The 20,023-nt window shown below is 43.6% G+C and overlaps 1 protein-coding gene and 1 non-coding gene across 2 annotated transcripts; one reads left to right on the forward strand and one right to left on the reverse strand.

Moving 5' to 3' along the window:
* The first annotated feature begins 230 nt into the window (after positions 1–230).
* HHIPL2 (HHIP like 2) lies at positions 231–19,130 on the forward strand. The gene is given in 13 exon segments (XM_059840429.1): positions 231–480; positions 2,384–2,490; positions 8,948–9,074; positions 9,392–9,685; positions 10,784–10,928; positions 11,265–11,434; positions 11,975–12,095; positions 12,645–12,802; positions 14,258–14,342; positions 16,597–16,652; positions 16,655–16,675; positions 17,329–17,410; positions 18,617–19,130. Coding segments are annotated over 13 exon segments (2,130 nt in total).
* Positions 19,062–19,134, reverse strand: TRNAT-UGU (transfer RNA threonine (anticodon UGU)). The gene has a single exon. It is a non-coding gene; the product is annotated as a tRNA-Thr (tRNA).
* Positions 19,135–20,023: the final 889 nt, after the last annotated feature.

A 20,023-nucleotide genomic window follows, 5' to 3' on the forward strand; every position in this document is an offset into this window, starting at 1 on the left:
AGCTGAAGTAAGGGGATAGCAAACTCTGGGATGTTGGAATGTGGAGTGATGACAGTGCTAGGAGAGAGCAGAAGTGTGAATGCGGGTTATTTGCATGAAAGACAGGGAAGTGTCTTAACACATGGTGGTTAGGAAGTTATTCAATGCCGAACTAGAGTCCAGAAAGAGTTTAGCAGAACAGGCTCTCCTCGAAGAGAAAAGAGGATAAGTTGACTAAAGAAAGAAAAAGAATGTCAGGAGCACCTGAGAACACCAAGTTTGAGGTTGTCAAGGTTGGGAGGTGTCTGCCTGCTCCGGTACGAGCCGCATCGTCTCGGGGGCTGCGGCAGGGACCGATCCATGGAGGTGACCCAGTGGCGGTTCTGGGAGCAGATGACACGGGTTTGCCAGCCCAGGAGCGGGCTGGCTCAGTGGCGGAACTGCCCGGGGTGGCTCCCAGACTGTCGGGTTCCCGAGTCCAGGATGGCAGCGTCGGCCCCGGTTAGTGGGCTGAGAGAGAGAAAGAGAGAGAGAGAGAGAGAGAGAGAGAAGAGAGAGAGAGAGAGAGAGAGAGAGAGAGAGAGAGAGAGAAAGAAAAAGAGAGAGAGAAAAAGAGAGAGAGAAAAAAAGAGAGAGAGGGGGCAAAAGGGACCCAAGGCATGCCCCCAGGGACCCCATGCCCGTGGCTGTTTTCCCCTGCTCCCACCAGCCGGGAGCCTGCAGTGAGGTGGCAGCAGTGGGGGAAGGGCGAAGAACAGTCTTGACAGGAATGCTGTCAAAAGAGGAGGAGGGGGCTAGCACTAAAAGATAAAATCAAAGCAGAGATTGCTGATTCTCCAAATCTCACAAAGTGGTTTGTTTTTCTTAAGTAAAAAGGTTTATTTGTTTTGTTTTCTGTTTAAAAGAAGTTTTTTTTTCCTGAAGAATGGGTTTGTAAAGCTAAAACAATTAAATGTTGCCCAAAAAGTAAAGAGCAATAGATGTGATACATCTCGTGTTAAAATTGGTCTATCATTTTTTATTTAACTAACGGTAACTCACAGAAAGAAGAATTTGCCTCTGCAGCTATTAGCACAGCTAGATATAAGAAGAAGAGGCTGCTGTGGAGAAAGCTTTTAGTTAAACCCAGAAAGTTTGGAAGAAAAGCGAATAGTAAAAGTTAATGCAGTATTGTCTTTCTTTTATTACTATGCTATTAAGAAGTGAAATAAACAGTGCAAGAGATCCTTCTCCTTTTTAATACCTTTACTGAAAATGATCTTGCTCAGCATGGAGGGGGGGGGGTGTTCACAAGTCTGCGGTTCCCTGCCGCCGCGCCCACCCGTGACTCTGAAGAGGAGAAAAGTGCAGCTCTGTCCCCTGGGAGCGGAACGGGGAATCCACTTCTTGCGGGGGCAATGGGACTACACCCCAGGCTCAATGCGATTTGCCAGTCCAAGAGTCCTGGCCCCAAATGACTTCTTTTTAAGTGGGATGAGGGGCGACTGAGGTTTTCAGCGTCTCTGCCGGCTTTGGACCTAGCCCCTGCTGTCCGAACGCTACTTTGACCTCTCAATTCTGCTTTGGCTCGTTTGTTTTGGGGTTTTTCCCAGGATTTGGTGGGGATCCCGTCCCGTTGCAGTCTGGGTTGAGACCATATTTGCATGTCTCCTGAGATCTCCTCCCTTCCCTCCCTTCCCACCGTCAGGGGTTGGGGGGTAGGGGGGTTTGTCATCCTCCTGGCAGCAGGCAAGGGTGGTACTGAAAGACAAATTCTCCACAACTGAGGGTTAATGACTCGATACTCAACAGGTGATTACAACATTTAGCCAACAAAAGAACTCTCTTGGCCAGGGATCAGTTCCCAGCTTAACTTTAAACTCTGCAACCCTTTAAAAAAAAATGAGTAACTCTTTTTTCACTCATAACAGTCCCCCCTCCTCTTCTTTGATTGAGCTTAAGCTCGCTTCAACTTTAATTTTTTGTATTGATTATAAATTTCTTGAGCACTCTGGTAATCATAGTTACTTTGTTACTTTTCTTGGTTTCTTCAGGTTGGTCTGCACAGCAGATATTACTATTTTAATGAAGCAGGGACATAAGCATAGTAAAAAGAGCAATCCCCCAAGTATACACACAGTGGGGAAAGTTACTTTTTCCCATAAATCCTTTTTGAAAGTCCACAGGTTATCCCACCAATCAAGTGTAGGAGTCCGTTCTTGGTTGTTTACGTACACTAGTTTTTTTATCTCGTTTGAGATGTTTCTAATGATTGCATTCTTTATCTCTAATACTGCCTGGAGCCTGATGATTCTATTTAACATAGATATCCGGGTCCGAACCTGGCCCTTACAATTTTGGATTCTCCCAATTTCTATTGCACTTTGCTTCTTCTGTTTGGTTTCTCTTAAATCTTTGTATATAGGAACTCCTAAACTTGATCCAGATTCTTTGGGTAATAAAAAGAAATCTGGTTTTATCATTCCAGTAGTGCAACTGCCCGACCAGTCTCCTGACAATTTAGTGTATCCTGTAATACCAGAGATCAAAACCAGGGGTTTAAGGCTCTCCCAACATTTACACAGTTCTTTCATTTTTCAAAAGGGGTTTATCTCTTTTTCAGTACACTCATAAAGTTCATATACCTCATGGTAGATACACTTGTCCCTTTCTTTTTTCTCAACAGACTTAAATTTATTTTGATCTCTTGGGATCCACCGGGTAGCAAAACTCGTTACTGCTAAATACTTTTTACAAACCATTTTTCTTACCGCTTTTACCATATTTTGTCTTTTAACCAGATTTACTAAGCTTGCTTCAGTAACATCACGTTCAAAGCCCAAACCGGCTTCTCCTACAGGGCATTTGGACCTCTTCTGGGGAGAATAATATATTTAGAATGGAATTAATCTCTCCCCAAGTGTAGATATTTGGACCTAAGAATTGATCCACTTGGTTAGCTATGCCCACTGGGTCCTCAACAAAATGCCCTAACGCCTTCTTGAATCCTCTCACCTCAGAAGCAGTTAGAGGAGTGTTCACAAAACCAACACCTCCTGCTACTCCTCCCATAGGAGCTTCTCTGAGGGGAAAAAGTCTCTCTACCTTGGAGGTCCTAGATCGGGTATTGCAGTATGGCCCATCTTCAGACATCAAACTATTATACTGATTGCAAGGACTATAAATCTCATAATAGTGATGTCCAGCTTCCCTTGGTCAAAACTATTAATCCTTGAGTTGATGTTAATTTTCCTTTCTCCAGCTGCATGTTTCCTTTTTATATATTCTAAAGCTATAGTTTCAAAGATCCCTACTACGAGAAATATTCTAAAATTATACTTCAAAAGGTTATTGTTGCAAAACTCTTTAAGGCTTAACTACAATCAGAAAGTTCCTGTCAAAATAAACAACATCCTTTAATTCAAATGCTCCTAAATCAACTTAAGACTTATAAAGGATAGGTTCAACAAAGGGTAACCTTCTTCCATGCTTTACTTTCCTCAGTTATTATTAGAATTCGTCTTTATAACTGTCCCATGGTCGGTTTCCACACATATTACAATCACAAATACACATGTTGCCTGTATGTATCTGACACGAAACACAGCTTTGTATTTCACACGTTATCAAAGCATAGTCAGCTGCATGTAAATCCTTCCCAACAGAATTACAAGTGTGGAGGCTCTAGATTTTCCATTCAGTAAGGTGGGACTGAGCAGTCCAAGGGAGAGGTGATCAGAGCAGGGAAACAACCTGACAGAGCTCTGGAAATACCACAAATGACATTGAGAAGATGGATAAGGCTCATTTTCCCACAGAAGAAAAGAGGGAGTAACAGATGAAGGCAATAGGAGACAGGTTAAAAAACGCAGGTGAAAGGCTGCCAGAAGAAGCTGTAGCTGCTAAAGATGTACCTTGATGAAATATATTGGCTCAATTAATCTGATACATTAAATATACAGGCTAAATTAATCTGATACATGCACAGTCTTACCGAAGCAGACTGTAGGTGAGATTTAAAACTGATTCAAATAAGTAAATATCATCTCATGCAATTCCTGTAGATGTCATTGACTCTATCTCTGATCATCAGGAAAAAAAATACTGCACGCAACGTTTTCATGTGTTACAGATCTAAAATTAAGTTCCTTCGAATACCTTTAAGTATTTAGCTGTGTAAAATGTAGGATAAATTCTGAAAATCAAACATTGTGTTTGAATTTGTACCTAAATTTGAACTCACCTTGCGAACATTCTGGGCCAGAATTTCTGTAAAATGTTTCCATTAAGATCCCACCTCCATTTTAATCAGCACAAAGTTGCAAAGTTAAAGCAGAAGAGGCTACATACTACAGAAATATTTTACTGGTTTTCATGCCAGCAGCCCAAAACCAATCTTTTCAGTACTTTTATTTGACAGAGATGGAAGAGGGTAAGTACATGCACAGTCCAGGAATGTAAGTTACTACATCAGTAATTTTTCTGCCTCATTAAACAAGTTAGCTTCTTTAAACAGAATTTTAAAATCTGGGCAGTTATACAAGCACTGATTTTTTTGTTTGTCTTGTGCAAGTAGCAGCCTTTCCAGGATATCTAATACGAAGACTACAGACCTGTAGTATTGTTCACAAGGGTCCCAGGATGAGGGAAGAGACGAGAAAGTTGACTCCATGTATCAGAAGGCCTGATTTATTATTTTATGATAGATAATATATTAAAACTATACTAAAAGAATAGAAGAAAGGATTTCATCAGAAGGCTAAGCTAAGAATAGAAAAGGAATCAATAACAAAGGTTTGTCTCTGACCGAGACAGTCTGGACAGGTGAACTGTGATTGGCCATTAATTCGAAACAACCTGATGAGACCAATCACAGACGCCCCCTGTTGCATTCCACAGCAGCAGATAAGAATTGTTTACAGTTTGTTCCTGAGGCCTCTCAGCTTCTCAGGAGGGAAAAATCCTAAGGAAAGGATTTTTCATAAAACATGTCGGTGACACAGACCCTGATTCCAAACTTCTCAACCAAGTTGTTCTCTGCTCACAGCAACACCCAGGGGCTTTTGCCCAGAACAGGTATCACTTGTAACGAGTAAAGCCCTTGCAGATTTCGGATGGTGTAGGAAGTTTCTCATTTTTCAGTGCTGCCATTTGGTTACCAGAAAGCAGCACAGAATGACCTGGTCTCTGTTGCTTCCCCATCACATCTGTAAGGAATCTTTCCATCTTCCCAAATCCAAATTCTTCAGTCTTGCAAAGGGGAGCCAAGTTCCCCAGACCTGTCCTTGCAGTCTGACCCCAGTCCCAGCTGGCAGAACTACACCATTCCTTGTTGCAGCGTGGCAGGGTGGTAGAAACGCCGCAACCTTCTTTGAAACATCTCCTTCAGAAGCCACTCAGAGAAAGACCACAAGATCAGCCATTTCTAGTTCATGCACGCACACATACACATACTACAGATAGCTCAGCAGAGGAAAGACAGGAAGGGTCTCTGCGTGATATATTCCAGCGAGGGTTTATTGCATCCACCATGCCAAAGGGACCAGAGACAAAAGACCAAACCATGTGGTCTGCATGACTTAAGAATGGGGTCAGTGATCAATGACCTGAGGGCACAACGGCGGACAAAGGTCAGGGCAAAGGGCAGCAATAGGGGGGAGAAGGGATGAATAATTGGGGGGAGCAGTGTCAACTGGCCAATGGGGAAGGCAATCTAGTGTAGATTGGCAGTAGTGCTGCAGAGCATCATTGGCTGAGTCCCCTCTAGTAGCATAGGCGGGGAAAACTCTATGATATATTCTTCCAAGGCAAGGCCCTGGGGATTTCCCTGAAGGGGAGGAGTCAGAGGATTCCACAACTCCCCTGTTTTTTCTTGTTGAGAAAACTTCCCCATTGGACCTCTGCAGACACATAACGAAACAGGAAAACATACATAAAAAAAATGATTACAACCCAAAAATTCCTTTAACAAACTATGAAATCCACCCTGTCAACTCCCATTGTCTGAAAAGTTCATTGATGAAAACTGAGTTCTTAACTTTTAAGTCCTTTACTTCCTTCTTCAGCTTCTGGATGTTTGCGTGGATAGATGTCGAGTATGTGAAAAATGACAATAACTTATTTTTAAAATTTTTAAAGTCTAATAATAATAATAAAATGGTTATAAAAATAGCAATGTACTTAGAGTAATAATAATTTGGACAATTTGGATTAGGACAATATGAGACAATAAAAACAAAGAGTTACAGACTTCCGGGTACCTTTTTCTGGGCAAAATAAGCCCAAAAAAGGATACCCGTTAACAGAGGATTAACCATTAAAAACAATAGCCTCTTGCATATTCATACACCTCCTACATGATGCATAAATTCCATTCAAATACAGGATTCTGTCTGGTCAGTGTCAGCTTTGTCCTCTCAATCCTAATGGCATCTTCAGGACTGAGTGAGGCAGGAAGAATTTAGTTTCTTCTGATAAGAGAGCAATAAATTCCTTTTCTCTGAAAGATTTAGGTGTCCTGTGGCTGCTATTTCGGTGTGAGTCCTTTCTTTAAAAAAGTATCCTACATAGCGTAGTTTCTTTTTTAACATTATGTTATAACCTAAAACTATATTTAACACACTACTTGAGAAAATTAATACAGCATAACTTTCTAACATAACACAAATAATATTGATTTTAATATTTGTGAAAAGCCAATAATAAAATACACATTTTTCACAAGTACAAAGAAAGGTTAAAGCAGTACATCTTTTCAAAGTTTTGGCAGCTATGTCCAAAGGTGAGCAGTGAAAAGTCTATTGCTGCTTGGTTTTATAATGATACATGCATGGTGTTATTACCATTTGTTAGCAGCTCACTCAATGCTTAGTGTGTAGCCCTGGTTTGCTTACTTAGCCAGCACCTTTAATTCTCTTAGCATTTATTGAGTTTTTGCAGGAGCAACTCCAGGGGCCAATACTGAGGCTGCTATTTTCTTTTTTCTACCTCAAGAGTCAATTTCAGTTTTGCAGTCAGATTTAAACTGATGGACAAATCTGCTAATTAATTAATTAATTTTTTGATCACGAATTATGGTAAAGTCAGGTGCTAGCATAGGAGGCTTCCCCAAAGCCACAGGGTGTTTCAGCCATGGAACCATTTATTTGCTGGTTGGAAGTAAGATTTTGAAGAGGCTGCACAATTTAGTAAAGATTGAGTATTTGCAAATTTGAATTTCAGGGATTTGTTACGTCCAAAGTGAAGCAATACGTGGAATAAATAGACTTCACAACCTGATGCAGTTATGAAGTGGGTATGTATTGTCAGCGCCCGGCACAAGTGAGATAGCTCTTGTGAAAACTTGTGCCCCTGGAGTCTGAGCCAGGGGCAGTCTGAGCCACATCTTTATTCACAAAGGTGTTCCATATGCAATACATTTTGCAACCTTTCCATGCATATTCAACCCCTGGCCCCGCCTGTTCTTGCCTCTCATGGTAATCAGATCCACGCCCTTCTGGGCATGCATTGTTTGCTGTGGTGGTCGCACGGGGGTTTCTTGGTGGTCTCTGAGGCTGAAGGCTGTGGTCTTCCTCATGACTGAACTTTTGAACTTTTCTCATTTGTGCGTGCACTTTTGGTCCCTTGAATATATATCAGATATACCCAGATATACCCCTTATCTGGGTATATCTGTCGGCCTTGATCAGCTTGGACATGGAGGAGTCCCTTTATCTGGGTTCTTTGCATCCCTTGGTCTCCTCTGGTGTTGTTCTTTTAGGCAAGAAGCTTCAGAAATTTGTATTTTCCTATGTACTTTGTACCATGGCAGAGGTTTCTTAAGTAAAAGGGTTAAAATTCAACACATAGTTTTACAGGCTAAACTTTAAATGCTTAATTCATATTGCTAACTCAAGTGAACTCCAAAAATCTCTATTTCAGGGAGGGGAAGGGAAGGGAGGATCTCAGATGCTGTGTTGTGTGCTAAGGTGGGAAAACTATGCGCCACAGCATTCAAACTGGGAGATCCAGCCATGTAGCTAGTGCCACCTTGGCTGATAGGTGTGTGTGGAGGTTTAGGGTAAAGGTGTAGCAGGCGCAGGGCCGGCTACGGCTCCGTGGAGGGATGTTTAGAGATAGGTATTTGCTGAGTCATAGGAATTGAACCAGGAGTCCTCACTCTGGTCCTCCAGGCCTGCTTATCTCTCTGTGACCCCATAGGCTAGTTTCCCTAACCCTTACAATTGGTCAGTTTTCAATCCTCCCTAACCCTATAAAAGAGGCTGTCTTGGCCCATTTTTTGAGAAGAGCAGCTTCAAGACCCTTCGTGAGACCCTCGGAATAAACCATCGTGGAACACTCTTGGCCGCCTTCTCTCTCTCTCCTCGTCTGCCTTCCAGAAGCCACGGCCAGCCACAGCCCCTACGAGCAAGCTAAGAGCTGAAATCTTAAAAGAGCTGATTTTCACTAAGAGCTGACAATCACTAAGCTTGCTAGGAGCCATGGCTGTGCCGCAGTCTGGCCTAGGGCACCCCAGCCTCCAGAGGGCTGAGGTGTCCAGCCTTGAGACTGCTTGCCTGGGGCGCTTACCCTACGAGGGACCAGCTATCCGGCTAAGAAGCTAGCCCCTGTGGCTTCATTTTATTTTACATAAATGAATGTAGGAAAAAGGGTTGGGTTAGAGCCCAAGCTAGTATGGCCATTACTAGCCTGGAAAGGGGACAGGAGAGGACTGAAGGTGGCAGGAGGCAGGTAGCTCTCCTGTGGCTTTTTTAGTCAGTTTCCTTTTCCAGACCTGTCCTGAGGGCACAGGAGCACGGGGGAGGAATGCCAGAACTGGGGTATTAACTCACACTACACCTCTTTAAGAATATTACAGTTGTCAGAGTTTCATACTCAGTTTTTAAGCTAAATTCTAGAATTAGAATTTAGAATTTAGAATCTAGAACAACTCAGCTGAAGGTTGGACTCTAAACCTCTAAGTGCTTAGAACAAGTGTGCTGCACAACAGGTGCTGCAGAACTTGTCCCTGAGCTGCAGCCTGGGCTCGGTGCTGGATGAGCATGGGGGCTGTGTCCAGCTGTGCCTGGCTGAGGTTGCCAGTGGCCTGAGGAACCTGATGGCCCACGCCACTGACCGTGTTACTCATGCGCCGGGGTCGGGGCAGGAACGGATGAGAGGCAGGATCGTAGCAAAGGCGAAGAAGAACTTTATTTGAAAAGACTGTGCGGTTTTCATAGAGTGGTATGATAGTTTCTATTCTATTGGCTAACTAACAGAAACATCTTTCTCACTCACTGTCCTTGAGAGGAACAGAAAAACAAGGTAGAAAACAGCACCTGCAAATTGTTTATAGTCAACAGGTTATCACATCTTTCCAACTCCCTAAAATTTCTCACAAGCCACTGTGAGAAACGCTTGCCATTTCTCTCTCCCTGTCCCATGGCATCCACAGACTGGACCCACCATGCCTTCATAGCCAAGCAGCTTGGCCTCGTCTGGGTCTACCTACCCAATGGCAGCTGGCTGGAGGAGCCATTCCTGCATATTCAGAGCATGGCTACCCCATGGCTGGGGGATAAGAGGGGCTTCCTGGGGATGGCTTTTCACCCCAAGCACAAGGACAATGGGGAGTTTTATATCTGTTACTCATACATGGCTAAGAACTGAGTGGAAAAGATCAGGATCAGTGAATTGGAGGTTTTGGCATCTGATGCCAACAAAGCTGACCCAAGCTATGAAAGGTAAAGTTCATGTTATATGCTACTGTATGCCATGATGAGAAATAATTTTTCTCTGTCTCTGTTCAACCCCCAATATCAACACAGGTTGGGTATTGAGGGCAGCCCTGCCAAGAGAGACTTGAGGGTGCTGGTGGGTGAGAGGCTGGGCATAATCCAGCAATGTGAGCTTGCAGCTGAGAAAGCCAAACATGTCCTGGGCTGCATCCAAAGATTTGTGGCTATCAGGTCAAGAGAAGGGATTCTGCCCCTCTGTTCCACTTTCAGGAGGTCCAATCTGCAGTACTACACCCAGCTCTGGGGTCCCCAGCACAGGACACAGATCTGTTGGAGAGTTCAGTGGAGGCCACTAAGAGGATCAGAGGGATGAAGCACCTCTCCTATGAGGACAGGTTGAGAGAATTGGGAGTGTTCAGCCTAGGAAAGAGAATGCTTTGGGGTGACCTCATTGCAGCCTTCCAGTACCTGAAAGGAGCCTAAAAGAAAGATGGACAGAGACCATTTACAAGACCATGTAGTGACAGGACAAGGGGGAAAGGTTTAGATTAGATATTATGAAGAGGGTGGTGAGGCACTGGCACAGTTTGCCCATAGGAGTTGTGGATGCCCTGGAAGTGTTCAAGGCCAGGATAGATGGAGCTCTGAGCAACCTGGTCTAGTGGAATTTGTCCCTGCCCATGGCAGGGGGTTAAAACTTGATGATTTTTAAGGTCTTCTCCAACTCAAGCCAGTCTATGATCCTATTATTTTTTACACTGGCAGAACCTGCACATTCCCAGTCATTCTGGCCTGCTATGAAACTACCAGAATCAGGTTGGCTCAAGGTCACACAGAAAACTAAAATGGATTGAAAAGACTCACGAATAAGGTTGTCTTCTCTCTCCATCTTCTACTCTTGTCTTCTAAAGAGTAGTAACAGACTTTAATCTATTATGGAATTAACATCTGCCCTGTGAGGTTTGTACTGTAGAAGAGGACGTTTCATGACAGTACTATACTCTTATTTATCAGTCATGTGTGCATCTGCCCTGTCCCATGCTAAGATAAAAGCTAGTTCTTACTTTTTTTTTTCTTTTTTTTTTTTTTTTTTTTTAAATTCTTTTTAGGGGTTCTCCTGGAGCTTGAGGAACCAGCTGCAAATCACAACACTGGGCCACTGCTCTTTGTTGTGGATGGCTACTTGTATGTATTTACAGGGGATGGAGGGAAAGCTGGAGACCCTTTTGAAAAATTTGGGAATGCTCAGAACAAGTAAGTAGGAGAGCAGGTGAAAGCTTTGAGCTTGTTCACTGAGATACAAGGTTTGGAAAGGAGAAAATGTGGAAGAATAGAGTGCTTCCTGAAAATGCTCATGCATCTGCAAGTCTGTCCAAAGCAGTATTTCAAAAATGAAAATTTGACATGTTTAATGTCAAGTTGTTTAGAGAAAAGAAAGTTTTCTGGCTTAAGTGGGTTGCAAGACATACCAGCCTCTGGTTTATTTCTTTTTAGGCAGATAACTTTTCCTTTGAAAACGGGCGAGGAGAAGAAGGGTATTTTTGTGTTTTCAGATGGCTCTCATGCTGTGGTTTCTTTTTCTGCCTCTAGGAGCACTTTGTTGGGGAAAGTGTTGAAGATTGATGTGGATGGAAGAAGCCCTGATGGAAAGCCTTACCACATCCCTCCTAATAATCCATTCGTGTCTGATCCCAAAGCCTGCCTGGAGGTTTATGGCTATGGAGTCAGGAATATGGCTCTGTGGAATCTGATAATTCAGTGTGAAAAAGGGCTGAATTCAATTTTAACATTGCCAGAGGCAGAGTCTTTATTTTACAAGTCTCATGACATAAAATGGCGAGAGCATGCTCATTTATGCTCTGTGTTGTGTCAGTGAACCCACAAAGATGTTGAGGTCACTTGCAGTTTTGATCTTTTTCCCTTCTCTGAAAATACTGGAATTGGTGAAGATGATCCCTGCTAAAGTGATTGGTACAGTCACATACAAATAAGGTAACACTTGCTGTAGGCTGATGCCTTCCTGCATTTGTTCTTGATATAGAGAATGTTGGTTTTTTATCTTATGGAAGCTTATCATGACTAAGCCTTGATAAGCAACTACACAGAGAGGTCCTTAAAGCCCCTGGGTTGGTTCTGTCCCAGAATAAACTAATAAATTACCACTGAAATTTCGCTAACGTTAAACTGTATTGGTCCTTCTAGTAATTTTTATACCTGTCGGTGTCATTGAGCAACTGCTTTTTGATGCTCTCTGAAAGTAAACTTTCTTACTTTGTATTTCTGTGTGTTTGACAGATGACATTCTGCAATATTTGCATATGACTGCAGTGAGGGCAATTCAGTTACTGGAGGCTTTGTCTACAGGGGATGTGAATCACCCAACTTGAATGGCCTTTATATTTTTGGTGATTTCTTGAGCAGGTGAGTCTGAATGTTTCCTCTGCAGCTCCCATTCTGTACCCACATTTTCCTTGTCTGGGCAAATAAGTATATTGGAGCATCCCAAAACCTTTTGGGCTGGAGTAGATTAGAAACTTGGATATAGAGTAAGTTCTGTGTTTGACTATTACAACAACATTTTTGCTGGAATCTAAACTTCCTCCATTTCAGAATCCTTAGGATAAGTTTGCTTTTGTTCAGGTCTGTTTCTCCAAAATCCAGCCAACAGTCCTCCACAGATCCATGGAAGTAGAAGCAGCCGCTTTTCCTCTGGGGAATCCAGTGGGAAGCCGTGCTGGTGTTCCAGAACCTCCAGATTATATCTGGGTAGCAATGCTTGGCTCCTCCCTCTGGGTGGAGCATCTCACAAGGGGATGTTATAGTTCTTATCAGCCATGCAGTGACATTCAATAGCTTGTTATCAGCAGATGTGCCCTGCTGAGGGAGGAGTGATTGTGATCACTCAGAGAGAGAGAGAGATAAGGGGAATTGCCCACTTGACACAGGACAACTGCCATAAGATGGTAATAGAATACGCCTTGCCTTGCAATCTGGAACACAGGAAAATGAGAAGACAAATAAATGGAAGAAGCAGGATATCTGCGTTGGCTGCACAACAGCTTGTGCTTTCCCTGGAATGATCAGTTCCTAAAGCAAATTCATCATCTCATTTGCTGAGGATGAAGCAGGTGGGTATCATGCTGGCCACACCTTCAATGGAAACTGTACAGTCTGTTGTCTACTGTACAGAAAATGTGGAAAATTCTGTGGCTCTTGAGGGATTCCTAGAGAGCAGGCAGTGCAGAGAGGTTTGTGGCTGGCTCAGCACAGGGGCTGGTCTGAGGCTCAGGGAGGTCTCCTGCCCTGTGAAGCTGTTGCAGATCAGGTTGATGAAAAGCTCAGGAAACCAAAGCTCATATGAAACTTTTGTTTTGTTGTTGGTCTTTTGTACTCTTTGACTAATCAAAAGACCATATCAATGCAGTTCACTTTTTCATTATACCATCTCATCCTCACTTGAGTTCTTAGAGCTTCTCTGAACTTATCCTGCTTCCTTAGTATGAATTCCTCTGTCTTATTCACAACAATCCACAATTCACATCGTAGATCATAGACCAGGACTTTATTTGGGGATCAGGAAAGCCACTCATTTAAAAGTTTAGTGTAAAGGCCTCAGCACATGGGACACTACTAAGGTCATAAGGACCAGATCTCTCACCAATGTGAAAGTACCAATGAACACTCTTTCCTTTTCTACAGCCTTCTGACAGAGGTATGTAATACAAAAAGAAGCTGCAACTTTTTGGAAAGCACAGGCGCACTTTAGCACTTGATCATTCAGCAGAAAAGAGATTTGCTTGCCAGGAAAAGATCCTAGATTTTCTGCCTTGCATATTTTGTCAGAGCTGCATGGAGAGGCAGGCTTTGCTGTGAAATGTTTACAGTTTTTAACTGTTCTAACATAAGGAGTGAGTGAATGTGAAATGTCTCTTCTTCTGGTGGCCTGTTAGAAACCAACACAGTGTTATGTAGTTTGAAAGACAACAACACCTTTGCCTCTTGCAAGATACTCTAATTTCCCTTTCTGCTGGATATTGTTCTAGTGAGTGCTGAAGGGAAGGCACAAGGAGGATTTGTCTTCCACAGTTACCAGACATAAATGAGAAGCTTCTGTCTCCCACAGATTAGCCAATGTAGCTCTTGATGAATTTTTTCCTTTTTGGTATGATTATGAAATGGAAAATATATTTCTTGTGTGGTCTTCCCCTCTATTTGTAGTTTCTGGCTGCTTCTTTGGTACAAACAAGTTTTAAGGAATATGTATTTATACAGAGGAAAGCAACCTTTTCAGAGCCACAGAGGTGAGGTAATGAAGGTGCTGCCTGAAAGAGAGCTGCTGGTTCTGTGTGGAACCCTGCTGCAGCCAGGAGGTAATTTGGTGTTTCTGGGAGCCCACTGGCACAGGGCAGGGTGAGAACAAAGCCATTTCTTGGACATAAGGCATGGCCAAGGGGGTAGCTGAAGGAGTTTCCTTTTCTGACTACATGAATTACTGAAAAGCCAGGAAAGAGGGAAATGGAGAACTGGGATCCTGCTTGGGCACTTGAATCTAAGACCAGTTTTCTTTTTTCACTTCCATTTAGGTGAACTGTATTTTATGTCTACTTCTTATCCCAGTGCCTATACAGCACGTGGATCACTCTACAAGCTGATTGATCCTGCAGGTTTGTAATTAAAGATGGATTTCCATGCCAAATTCTTCTATAATCACCACTCTCCAGCTATCACAGTAAAAGAATGCCAAGTACTACTGATACAATATCACTGACATCTGCATCCAGTCCTTGGGTTTTGTTTACACACTGCACCTCTGGTGCAGCTTTAATCAGTTTGAGTGAATTTGTTCCTCACTCACCATATCTGTGCACAGAGAAATAGGAAAAATGTTCAAATTCCTTGAAGATCTGGGAGAGTTAAGGATTAAAAGAAAATTTCCTTGGTTGCATATCTGAATTACAGCAAAACAATGTCTTAAAAAGGACAGTCCACATCCTTTAGTTTCATTATATCAAATATCTATGATGCACATTAATATAAATAAAAAATAAACAGCACTCCACAGTTTTCTTCACAAAGATGAGAGAAAACTGGTGGTTCATGCCGTGCTCACATAATAACTGGAGCCTGAACCTGAGTTTTTCCAAGCAAAATGCCCATCAAGCAGTTACCCTTGCTAAAGTCTGTTTTTACAACAATAAGCACACTTATGTATTTTTTTTGCCTCCCTAGCTTTCCCATTTTGCTAAAAAACATTAAATGATTTCAAATCACTCTGTAGAGTAGATACACTACAAATATGTTTGTGCTTTTGCAGAGACCTTGGACACTCACAAAATGAAGAAAACAAGCTATGTTTTTTACTGCTCAAGATTTCTGCCTTTAACAGCTTATCATTTGCCAGGAAGTGCATTTACTGTGAGAGAAAAAAAAAAAAAAAAAAAAAAAATATATATGTGTGTGTGTGTGTGTGTGTGTGTATGTGACCTTGCATAAACATCAAGAGCTTGAGCAGAATCTATTTATCAAAAGAAATCTTTGTTGTCTGTATGCTACTCCTTAATGTGCCATGAAGACCCTGTGCTTTTGAAGCTTTGTGTCCATCACTTCTAGAACAGGACCAGGCACTTACTCCCTTGGCTCTTAAAATGTTTTCCTGCATTTTCCAGTTCCCCTTGTTTGCCTTAGCCCAGGTGGGGCTGTGTCAGCTCTGCCCTGGCCTGTTTGCACTTTGCAGGCATACCCAGGCTCCTCGGAGCCTGAGCAGGCTCTGGAGCACAGTCCTGACACCTCCAGCTCCTGGAGTGACTCTGGTCTCCTCATGAACCTTTCTCCTTTGATTTTACTGCTGTTTATAGGATTTTTCCGGGGGATAGCTGGCTTCTCTGCTGGGCATGGTCCCAGGCAGTGAATCCAGCATTTCCTGCCTCCTACCCACACAGCAGGAAGTGCACTGGCACGGACAGTAAGCCACACAAACTCTTGCTTCCAAAACATTGCCAGGGCCACTGTCATGTGCCTGATGGCAACTCAGACTTCCCGAGGAATGTGCCAGGACAGCTGATAGCAGCAGTGCCCTTTGTCCCCACTTCCGCTTGCCTCTGCAGCAGTACCCTTGGAGACAGCAGGGTGGCACCAAATTCTTTCTGTCCTGAGCAGAGAGAAAACGAGTTAGAATGTAATTTTAAAATCAGAGGGGAGGGAGATGAAGGGGGAAAAAAACCCACAACCCACCAGAAATCCCCACAAGCAATGCCTGCAACCCTGCTTTAGTTACATTTTTTAAAAAATTGAAGCACTTGGCTCTTGCCACTGTCTGAAGGAGAATGCTAATCACAAGAAAATATGATGCCTTAGGTCATGCTTTGCTTTGCTTGGTGCTGTCAAGCATGCCAAATTGAAAGAACCTGCTCTTACTTGTCCTACAGCAGTTCCCTTGGTGGGTAATAGAGAACACAGGTGTGTTGTGGTTCTTTGTATCTCTCTTCCTGTTGCTTAGCATGCAACATCTTTACCTCAGGGAAAATGTGTTTGGTTGGTTTTTGTTTTGGTGCTTTTGTACTGTGGGAAGTTATCAGGGGACAGAGGAGAGGAAGACAGACATGTTTCTTTGTAGTTGTGGTTCCTTCCCTCTGTGCCTGTTCCTCTCCTTTATCACGCCTCTTGCTGCAGCACTGTTGTTTCCAAAGAAAATCCCATTGAAGGTCACGTTCACCAGCTGCTGTTGGGACGGGGATTTTATGGCTTGCCAGCCCTGTGTCAGCCTCTTGAATTCCACCTGTGTTGCATTACAGGTGCCTAAAGTGTTTTCATGCCTCTTCCACCAGAGGCAAATGAGAACAGGGAATTGGTGTGTGTGCCTATGGAATAAATAAACTTCCTCAGCAATCTCTCAGATGCCTGCATCTGCCTGTTTTCCAAGGAGAGCTCCACCAGGGAAGCGTAAATACAAGCCTGTTCCAATGAAAACAAAGAGCAAGCGATACCATTTCTTCCACGAGCAAGTAAGTTGTCAGGCTTTGATTTTAATGAGAAGCAAAACATACATAAACTTACAGGCATGTGATTGAAACCTTCAGGAGTCTTAACAACTACAGCACTGAGCAGGAGCAATCCTGAATTTGGTTATCACATTTATGTGATAATCAAACACAGCTTCTGCTGTCTACTTGATGCTGTGCCTTTGCTTAGCTCCAGTCCCTGATTTTTTTTTTCCCCTAAGTTTTCCATCTTCCTTTTTCCAAGCTGCATTCTGTCTTAAAGTCCCATGCAGCTGGGGCAGGAGTTACATCTTGAGTAGAAAACAGTGTTTAGCAAGTTGATATTATTTTGTCTGGGATTTCCAGATATTAGTGTATTATGAACAATTAATATTCTTAAGTGTACTAGAGAAGTGTGCAAGGTTTTATCACTTTCTGTCTGGAACTAATTTTCCATACATACACATTCATAATTTCTAAAATCAATAATTTTATTTCCAAGAAAAACAAGGGTCTCTTGATGGAAGAAGAGAGGTTTATAGTATGCATTTCTTCTTGCATAATTTCAGGTGTTTTTCTTGAGTATAGGTCTAATAAGTGTTTCCCTCAGTCATATCTCTGAATTAGCCTTTTACCTTAAAGCAGGAAGGCTGAACCATGTTAATTACTTTCCTCAGAGACTGTCCTTGAGTTGCTAAATGAACCTTCAACAACCATACCTTCAAAAAAACCTTCTACCCTCACTGCAGCACCCCAAGAGTTTCTTCTAAGAAAGAAAAAAAAAACCCATCCACCAAAATAAAAGCATCAACAGCAAAACCAGCTCCATGTGGTAAAGAGAGACAGAGAGTCAAATCTGAGGCTAAACCTCACAAGGGAAAGAAGACTGGACATAACTCCAGAACAGCACCAGCACCACCTTTGCCAAAAAAGAAGAGCTTCCACCTAGCCAGAATCAAGGAGGTTCTTCCAAAGGAAGCAGCATTTCCTAAGGGAAAAGTGGAGAAGACAAGCAAAACAGCTTTTGTAGCTCAGTGATGTCCCAGAAAAAGAAAGTAGCCTATAAAATGGTGAAACAAAAGTGTTGAATAGTGACCAATTATAAGAGATTTTGGCTGACTTGTTATGGCGTGCTCCCAGGTGTGTCCCTATTAATGGTAGTGTTAGCAGTCTCTACATATGTTCTATTAATCATATTTAACTTTAACAGCACCAGCTTCCAGATCCTGCTGTGATGTCCTTTTCTGACATAAGTGGTTATGAGAGCCTGTGGTGGACATTCTGGTAAGATTTGGCTGTGTACGACTGTCTAATAAATCTGACTCTAAATTTCAGGACTTTAATTTTCTACTGAAGAATATGGAAGAGACATGTCAATTACCCCACCTTTATTTAATTTTTTTTTTTTTTTTTTTTTTTTTTTTTTTTTTTTTTAGTTGCCATGCAGGGATAAGTGTGTTTCAAGAGTAGTTGTCTTTCAGACAATGAAATTAGATTTTAATTTTTGAAGGAGGACAACTAAGATGCTCAAAGGGCTGGAGCACTTCTACTATGAGAGAATGGGGGTTGTTCAGCCTGGAAAAGAGAAGGCACCAGGGAAATCTTATAGCAGCCTTGGAGTCCCTGAAGGAGGACTTTGAAGGAGGCCCGCAAGAAAGCTGGAGATGGACTTTTTAGAAGGGCAGGTAGTAACAGGACAAGGGTGAAAGGATTCAAACTGACAGAGGGGAGGTTTAGATTAAATATTAGGAAGAAAATCTTCGCTGTGAGGGCAGTGAGGCACTGGCAAAGGTTGCCCAGAGAAGTTGTGGATGTTCCATCCTTGGAAGTGTTCTAAGCCAGGTTGGATGTGGCTCTGAGCAACCTGGTCTAGTGGAAGGTGTCCCTGCCCATGGCATGGGCTTGGAATGTGATGATCTTTAAAGTCCCTTCCAGCCCAAGTTATACTATGAATATTTTTTCAAGGTACGGCTCACCTGCAGCTTTCATTGGGTCCAGTAAGGGCTGGAAATGTTCAGCAACTCTGAAACACCAACACAATCAGAGCACTAGAAGCCAAGCAAATCCCCCAAAACCCCGCGTCAGAGCCGAGCTACGGGCTGGAACCATCCTGCGACTCCAGATACGCGGTGGAAGCTGCGCCGTAACAACCCCGGGGTTAAGATCTAGGGAAGTGATTGATTTGGGAAGCGGAGCCGGGACCGCCCTTGCGCTCCTGTCCCCGGAGGCAGCTGAGCCCACGTCGTGTTTGGAACTCCGACGCTTCGCTCGTCTCCCACCACCGCCCTCTGCAGGCGCCGTGCCGGGATGCAAAAGGCGACCCCCGCCGCCCGCTCTTCCCGGATCCCCACCCAGCTCGGTCAGGGAAGAAATAATAATTAAAAAACAATTCAAATACGAAAACCTAAGGAGGCCCCAGCGAGGATCGAACTCGCGACCCCTGGTTTACAAGACCAGTGCTCTAACCACTGAGCTATAGAGCCACACATTAATTACGAGCCTGCCGATGGCTCCTCTCCCTTTGAGAGGCAGCCTCCCCCGGCAATGCTGCGGGGTCCCTGCCCTCCGTCAGGGCTGGGCCCGGGGCAGCTCCTTGGAGCCGTCTGTGGGCGCCACACCTGCGCCCCTCCCGGGCCTGAACTGGGCCTCTGGATATCCTCCGGGAAAAAGCTGCCCTTGGCGGGGGAGGGAATCCAGCTCCCGGGCCACCCCCGCGACGTTACCCGAGCGTGACAGGAGGCCTTTCCCGTGTTTGATGAGGGGGCGGGCGCGCCTGCCGCGGACTGGGGGTGGACGTGCCTTTTGAGAGGGGAGTTTAGGTGGCACAGGGGCGAATTGCTCCCAGGAGTGACTCCCTCTTCTCCCGGGCATCCCCCACGCTGAGCGGGAGGGAGCAGCCTCTGCCTCAATCAAGGTTTTGGGAGGTAAGACTGCACAACACCTGGTTTTGTGCGGAGTGGAGAGACAGTCACTTTAGGCAGATGATACCTCCGTGTTGTAATTCTCCTCAGCTTTTGTGAAATCACTGTTGCACAACATCTGGTTAACTTTCGCAGATAAACCACACGTCTCGTTTGACTGGGGTATGAACCCAACAGCAAGACAGGAAGAGTGGAGCCTTCATTTTTTGATTTTTACTATGGAAGTTTGAAGGCATTTGAGGATTTTTCTCCTTTGCATGAAAGAACCAATCTGTCACACGCTCCATGAAAGCTTAGGTGAAGGTGAGAAGGTGAGGTGTGCAAAGGAAGTAGAGAGACTGCGGAGTTATAAATCCTGCAGCTCTGCTGTACACCAGTCATGTTCTAGAAATGCAGACATGATTTGCTGGGTGCAAGCCTCAAGCTATGTGTGACCAAAAGTAAAGCTCGA

The sequence above is a fragment of the Haemorhous mexicanus genome, chromosome 3 (assembly GCF_027477595.1).
Source record: "Haemorhous mexicanus isolate bHaeMex1 chromosome 3, bHaeMex1.pri, whole genome shotgun sequence".
Lineage (NCBI taxonomy): Eukaryota > Metazoa > Chordata > Aves > Passeriformes > Fringillidae > Haemorhous > Haemorhous mexicanus.